A 7,472-nucleotide genomic window follows, 5' to 3' on the forward strand; every position below is an offset into this window, starting at 1 on the left:
TGCACCACGACAGACTGCAGCTGAAACAAGCGTGTATTGATCAGTGATCGGCTCGATCATGTGTCCACAGTTGTCAACAGTTAATCAAGATTAATCAATAATGAAAACAGTCCCTATCAATCAGCTCCACAGCCGTCCCCGCAGCGCACCCCCTCACCCCCAGGACAGACTGTGATGAGCTGAGCAGCCTGTAGGGGGCAGCAGCAGGTTTAGAGCCAGTGTTTGTTCAGAGGAGTGTGTGGCAATCATTGATGCAGAGCTGTTAATGATTCAAGTCTGTCAGACGTGTGTGTGTGTGTGTGTGTGTGTGTGTGTGTGTGTGTTTGGAGGGTTGGAGTTGGACCTGCAGACTCTGCAGCCAGTCGTTCAGCCAGTCGTTCAGCCAGTCGTTCAGCAGACACCATGGCTCAGCTGGTGGAGTGTGTCCCAAACTTCTCCGAGGGTCGAGACAAAGAGGTCGGTGTCTTCATCTTTAACCTGACGCAGCTTCTCTTCTTTCATTCATTCATTCATTTATCTTTATATCCAGTGTAAATGATGTTTAGTGTCATGCATGTGATGGAGATGTGTTGATGTTCAGTTTTATCTTCATCATCAGCTTCATCAGAAGAAGCTCAAGTCAGAGGACTGAGAGCTCGGGTCTGATCTGATGAAGAAGACTGTGATATGGTTTAAAAGTTCTGGAAGGAAGTGGACCCTGCTGTTAGTTAGTCAGACAGTCTGGACCTGGTTGTACTGTCAGTGGAAAATAAACTGACCTTTGACCTTTGACCTGTTTGTTTTGTCAGAGGAGAGAAGCTGCTCAACAGGATTGTACAATAATTAAACACAAACATGAGTCTGTAGTTAGAGTTTCACACTGTCAGCTGTGTGTGTGTGTGTGTGTGTGTGTGTGTTGGGGGGTGGGGGGGGTGGGTGAGTCCTCTTTAAACCAGTGGATCAAACATGTTTTATACGATAATAAAATAAAAGGCCGACAGACCTCAGCAGAGACATCAGCAGCATCGTCTGGATCAGCTGGTCAAACTGTTTCCTGTGTGTCAGGTGATCGACGCCATCTCCACCGCCATCTCTGGCACCTCGGGCTGCAGCCTGCTGGACGTCGACCCCGGGGCCTCCACCAACCGCACTGTCTACACCTTCGTGGGCTCTCCTGAGGCTGTGGTGGAGGGAGCGCTGAACGCCGCCCGCCAGGCCTTCAGCCTCATCAACATGAGCAAACACTCAGGTCTGTGGGTCCTATAGCTGCACGGGAGGGAGGTGAGGGAGGGGGGGGGGGGTTATTATACAAAAGGAAATGTCTGACGTGTGTGTTACCTGGCCAGGTGAGCACCCTCGGACCGGAGCACTGGACGTCTGTCCTTTCATCCCCGTCCAGAACGTCACCATGGACGACTGCGTCCACTGCGCCAACATGTTCGGACAGAAACTGGCAGAGATGCTGCACGTCCCCGGTGAGACAGCACAGATGAATTATGGGAGATTAACCCAGACTTAAAGCAGAGGTCAAGAGAGCTCCAGTAATGACAATAATCAGACATCTGTTATCATTGATCAATCAAATAATGAAGAAATAAATCAAATTAAATAAATGCAGTTTATTTGAAAATAAATAGAATATTTATATATATTTATTCATTTATTTTAATGTCAGTTTTGCAGTTTTACACACGAATGTCCGTATGTTAGAAAGTAAAGAGTGAATAAAATAAATGGCTTTAAAACAAATATTACAAAATTAAAATATAGAATAATAACAGTTATACACACTGTAATTAAAAATGTATAAAAATACAATAAAGATAATAGTACAGAGGAAGGTTTGAAAGATCACGACTAAAATATTGAGTTTAAGAAATGTCAGGTGGATGAATCACCTGAGCCTTCACCTCCCATGAGGCTCTCAGTGATAATAAAGAATATTAATTCACTCACAGAAAAGTTGTGTGTGAACGTGTTAAAGTAAATGATCACATAGAGAAATGAAAGATGTAGAATCTCTCATCTCTTCCTCCTCAGTTTATCTTTACGGAGAAGCAGCTCGAAGAGAGACGAGGAGGAGTCTTCCCTCTGTGAGGGCCGGAGAGTATGAGGCTCTACCTGAGAAGGTGAGTCTCCCACAGCCAATCACACTGCTGTTTCATTTGTTCAGCAGTCTGTTTCCAAACGCAACACAGTCTTCAGAAAATCCCCCCTGAGCAGATCATCACAGGCTGATGTTCAGCAGCTGGTTTCAAAATAAAAGTCTGATGTCAAGGAGGAAGTAGAATTCTCAAACATTCAAAACTCCATCTAGAAAAGAACCAGGTAAAAACACCCGGAACCTGTTTCAGTTTCCAACAGAACCAGCTCAGCAGTTTTTATTTTTCCCTCCTCCAGCTGAAATGTGAGGAGTGGGCCCCTGACTTCGGCCCCGCAGTCTTCGTACCGTCCTGGGGCGCCACGGTCACCGGTGCTCGGAAGTTCCTCATCGCCTACAACGTGAACCTGATCGCCACCAAAGAGCAGGCTCACCGCATCGCCCTGGACATCAGGGAGCAGGGCCGAGGGAAAGACCAGGTGCATGCTGGGAGTGGGAATCCCTCAGCAGGCGATTGTCTTGTTTAATTATTCTCACTCGTTAACATCTCTACACATCTCGCTCTGACCTCACCACTGTTTACCTACTAACTTTTTATCCTTGAAGCTGATTGGCTCTGACTCAGTGAGGCGGTGGCGCCCTCTGCTGTCCAACCTGCTCACTGCCTCCGGACTAACAAAGAAAACCTGGTATGTCTCAGGTTCCAGGTTAATTACAGGCTCAGTGTTTGTTCCCGGACCAGGGCTCGTCTCACACCAACAGTCAGATCATTAATCAGCCTCACTGTTTGACTCTGATGTTACTGACAGACGAACAACACGATGACAGACGTGTCTCAGGTTGATTACCAGTTGTTGGACAGATGTTAACCCAGTGTTTCTGTGTGGACCAGCCCGGGCTGTTGAAGAAGGTGCAGGGAATGGGCTGGTACCTGGACGAGGCCAACCTGGCTCAGGTGTCCACCAACATCCTGGACTACGAGCTGACCCCCCTCCACACCGTGTACCAGGAGATCTGCAGGGACGCTGAGGTCAGAGGTCGACACGGCTTCACTTTAACATTAACATGTGTCTGTAACGTAGGCTCCACAGATCTGATGTGGAACTAAAGTATTTATAGTTATATATTTATATGTATATGCAGTGTAATATAAATGCACTTTAATATTACGTCCCCTTCCAGTTCTAAGGTTCTGCGTTCAGAGCGGTTTTGAGATATTGAGCTTCAGAGTTTTTGCATGTGAAATAGTGAATCTGAAGTGCAACAGGAATCTCTATCACACATGAATCTCATCTCCGCTCAGTCTTCTGTCTTCTCTGTGACACAGAGGCAGAAGCTGATTGGTCGTCTTGTGTGCATTCTAAGTGCTGATTGGCTCGGAAGAAGAATCTTAGGAAAGATAGACTCTTTTTATCCAAAAATGCCTAAACTGAAAGAAAAGACCTACATATACGAAAAGACCTACATATACGTCAAGTCAGATAGAAACCTTTTAACTCCGAGGGGACGATTAGGAGGAAAGAATGAATCATGAGTCAAATCATAAAAAATATCAATATCAATAAGAGAGGATGATTTTCACCTCTCACTGATCGTCACTGAGCCTGCAGCGCCCTCTGCTGACAGAGTCCCTGACTGTGGTGCTGCAGTGTGTTACAGTTGTTGTGTGTGCAGGACCTGAACCTCCCGGTGGTGGGCTCTCAGATCGTGGGTCTGATCCCTCTGAAGGCTCTGCTGGACGCTGCAGACTTCTACATCAGCAGAGAGCGACTCTTCGTCGTGGAGGAGGAGCACAGAGTCCGGCTGGTCAGCGACAGCAGCGTCTTTATGAAACACAGTAAAGTGTCAGAGACGTTTTCAGACCTCAGGATCTGAAGCTGTGTTTGTCTCTGTGTCGACAGGTCATCAGCAAACTGGGCCTCGACTCTCTCGGCCCGTTCGAGCCAAAGGAGAGGATCATAGAGTGAGTTCTTCCTCTTATTGATACCTCACATTAATAATGTGTGTGTTCAGTACAAAGGGAAAGCTCTTGTCTGAGCTACTAACTGAGGAGCATCACTGAAGCTTCAGGCTGCAGAGCCAGACATCTCTCTGAAGGCAGCATCAGTCACTGAGAGATGCAGGTGGTCACGGGTAATTGGTGGAGGTCACATGTGACCGTCTGTCATGGTTTCACTGTGAAGACCTGAGCTCTGGATAAAAGCTGCTGCTGTTGGCTGTACCTGTGCAGGTACATGGTGAGGTCACAGGAGGACAGCCAGCTGGTGTCTCTGCCTCTGCAGCAGTTTATTCGGAGCGTCGGAGCTCGGACAGCAGCTCCTGGAGGAGGATCCGTTTCTGCCGCCGTCGCTGCTCTGGTACCAGTTTTTACACCGTGTTCATACGACAGAGTGATACCTCTCAACATCTGAACGTCTCTGTTAGCGTGTTTTGTGTGGATCCTGTAGGGGGCGGCGCTGGGGGCCATGGTGGGTCAGATGACGTACGGGAAGAGGCAGTTTGAGAAGGTGGACGGTGTGATGAGGAGGCTGATTCCTCCGTTCCATCAGGCCATGAACGAACTGCTGCACATGGTGGACGCCGACTCGACCGCCTTCAACAGCTACATGGTGAGGAGGACGCTCCGAGACAGGAGGACACAAAGTCTGGACCAGATGAGGGTCTCTGTGCCACGGGCAGATGATCGACATGTTAAACTGTTTGTCTTTGTCTGTTTGTTGCAGGCGGCGCTGAAGATGCCAAAGACGACGACAGAAGAGATTCAGAGGTCATGTCTCACTCCTCCTGGTTTTCTCTGGTTAAATGCTCCAAATGCATTCATGTGCACGGTGATGTGTACACATTCCAGATGTGCATGTGTGTGTGTGTGTGTGTGTGTTGTTCCAGATGTGTACTGATGTTTGTGTGCTGTTACAGATGTGTGTGCTGTTCCAGATGTGTATGTGCTGTTACAGATGTGCTCTGTTCTGCTATCAGGAGAGAGGCTGCGATGCAGGGGGGGCTGCAGAGAGCCGTGGGTGTCCCGCTGGCTCTGGCGGAGAGGGTCAGTGTCCTCTGGCCGCCTCTTAAAGAAATGGTCGTCTACGGAAATGTCGCCTGCAAGTCTGACGCTCAGGTGAGACACAAACACTGGTTTCTACCTGCTCAGGTGAGACTCTTCAGCTTAGTCACTGCTGCTGGAGATGAACTAACAACAGTTAATTAGTTTCTGTCATGTTATGTTAAAAGCTGCTGTAGCAATAAGTTTCTTATTATTATCAGAGATATTAAAGTGCATTAAATAAACGAGTTTCCTCATTAACACCTGTGATGTTTTGTCTGGTGTTTCCAGGTCGCAGCTAAAGCTTTGGAGACGGCTGTTTTTGGAGCGTACTACAACGTGATGATCAACCTGAAAGACATCAAAGACGATGCCTTCAGAGCGGCTGTGAGTGTGTTCATGTGCTCTTTCCAAGTCACTTATCTGTAAATCAAGTCTCACCATGAATCGTCTGGCTGTGGTTGTGATGCCATTTTGTGCTGCAGACTCAGAAAAGAGTGTCGGCCTTGCTGCAGGAGGCGAAGGACAGCACCGCCGCCGTCCTCGAAGCTGCTGAGAAAAGAACCTGAGAGGACAGAGCTGCTGCTTCTGCAAAGATCCTCACCTGAAAAACCCCACAAAGGTTATTGTTATGAGCGCTGGTTCACATGTGAGTTACTACATGTTGTAAATCCTGTCTGGAATAAAAGCCTGAAATGGTGGGTGTTAAAAAGTGTCTTTGATCATTTTGAGGTTGTGTGTTTGAGGCCCGAGTCAATTTTGAAGGAAAAATTAATAAATTGTGTTAAATGCTACAAGAAACAGAAGGCGAGCTTCTCTGAACAAACCAATGACTAAACACATTTTAATGGCAAAGGAAGAAATGGAGCTCATGTGTAACTAAAGAGCTCACCGTGTTGGAGGTTTACTTGGAACTAGTTTTGGGGATATATGTTCAATCCATATGAAGCTCAGTGAATTTCAAAGACCAAGACCCCAAACCTTCAAAAGGTTTAAAAGCTCAGGGTGTTTGAGATCTGCTCTTCAGGTCTGAGTTCAGGGGTTAAAGCCTTTGAGGCCCAACACCAAGAGAAACACTAAGAAATGGAGTGTGTCAGGGAAACGGCTTGGCAGCTTAAGATTGTGAGATTGATCCTCATTAGGTGCAATGAATCCAGATCTGACATTTGTAGAAAAGACTGAAGAACTGTAAGAAATTATGGGTTTGTGTCACTGAGTGGTTCAATGAGCAAGAGAAGCAGAGAATACTAATGTCCAGAGGAAACAGTTAGAGCTCCAAGGAACAAGGCTGAAGTACCAATGATCAACTTGTTCAGGAAATATGAAGACAACTCTGAAGTTTTGAGGTCTTGGTCTTCAATGATCACGAGCTGCAGTGAAGTTTGAAGAAAGCAAAATCAAACAGCTAACCAAACAGCTCAAGCTGTTAGGAAACTGACGCATTGGTTGAAGGTCATGAGTTCAATTCCTACTAGATTTGATTCAATTTTAAAGACTGGTTTGCAAAAGAAAGAGTGAAATCCTTAAAGAAAGAACAATGCAATGACTGATTGAACAGCTCAGGTTGTTAGAAGACTGGTTGGAAGGTCTCAGATCAGATCCATGTTGGACAGACAGACAGTCCACTGGTGTGAAAGTGCAGCATGGAGATTATTGTGAACACAACAGATGGAACAGTAGTTGTTGTACATGTACAGACCATAAATATGGAGTCCAGCTGTGTTTGATGCTGCTGGGCAGACTGAGACCTGGGAACCTCTGAGCTCTCCTGGTCCACTCTGTGGAGGAATCATGAAGAATGAGCTCACATTATGTCTGTCCACACAGAGACAGACACAAGCTAAAGGTCCATGAAGTCACGTTTGGATGTGACAGCCAATCAGACGACTCCCTGTAGCGGTAAAGGTTTACTAGTCCTGCTGATCCCACTGAGAATCAACAGCTCAGTCTGCAGCTGTTTGTAGCTTTCAGCTCAGTGTTTGCTTTAGTCCCAACAGCTCTCACCAAGCCTCCACTGTTTTACCTCCACCTTCCAGTGAGGACGTTCACAACAGACACAAACACTTTGATTTCAGACCAGGTCCAACAACACGTGGTACAAACTAGTTCTTTTCTACAATAACCTGAGTCTCACTGTCAGTTACAGCTTACATCTGATCAGCTGATGGACGTCGCCCTTTAAAGTCAATGATCCTGCCCATAGACCGGTCGCTCTTTAAAGACAGACAGCTGGGTTCAGGAGAGTCTGGTCTCTGCTGCTGGATCCTGAAACAAAAACAGAACTGATAAATGTGCATGTTGAATAAAAACTGATGAAAAATATCTTAAATTTTTAAATAAACACAACAACTG

At 46.5% G+C, this 7,472-nt stretch overlaps 1 protein-coding gene across 1 annotated transcript; it reads left to right on the forward strand.

Annotated features, from left to right (window-relative positions):
- The first annotated feature begins 300 nt into the window (after window positions 1-300).
- ftcd (formimidoyltransferase cyclodeaminase) lies at window positions 301-5,818 on the forward strand. The gene is made up of 14 exons (XM_056370815.1): window positions 301-456; window positions 1,045-1,228; window positions 1,326-1,454; window positions 2,020-2,108; window positions 2,380-2,559; window positions 2,973-3,110; window positions 3,755-3,886; window positions 3,982-4,043; window positions 4,311-4,437; window positions 4,528-4,689; window positions 4,804-4,847; window positions 5,057-5,195; window positions 5,412-5,507; window positions 5,606-5,818. The coding sequence occupies exons 1-14, from the start codon at window positions 403-405 to the stop codon at window positions 5,687-5,689; spliced, it is 1,620 nt and encodes a 539-aa protein (XP_056226790.1). The 5' UTR covers window positions 301-402; the 3' UTR covers window positions 5,690-5,818.
- Window positions 5,819-7,472: the final 1,654 nt, after the last annotated feature.

This window comes from Seriola aureovittata, chromosome 24 (assembly GCF_021018895.1).
Source record: "Seriola aureovittata isolate HTS-2021-v1 ecotype China chromosome 24, ASM2101889v1, whole genome shotgun sequence".
Lineage (NCBI taxonomy): Eukaryota > Metazoa > Chordata > Actinopteri > Carangiformes > Carangidae > Seriola > Seriola aureovittata.

Bases quoted from the DNA above. Each gene is read 5' to 3' on its own strand.
- ftcd (XM_056370815.1), top strand. From the start codon at position 403: ATGGCTCAGCTGGTGGAGTGTGTCCCAAACTTCTCCGAGGGTCGAGAC. The intron at 2,109-2,379 runs GTGAGTCTCCCA...TCCCTCCTCCAG, and splicing joins ATGAGGCTCTACCTGAGAAG to CTGAAATGTGAGGAGTGGGC. The intron at 4,438-4,527 runs GTACCAGTTTTT...TGGATCCTGTAG, and splicing joins CTGCCGCCGTCGCTGCTCTG to GGGGCGGCGCTGGGGGCCAT.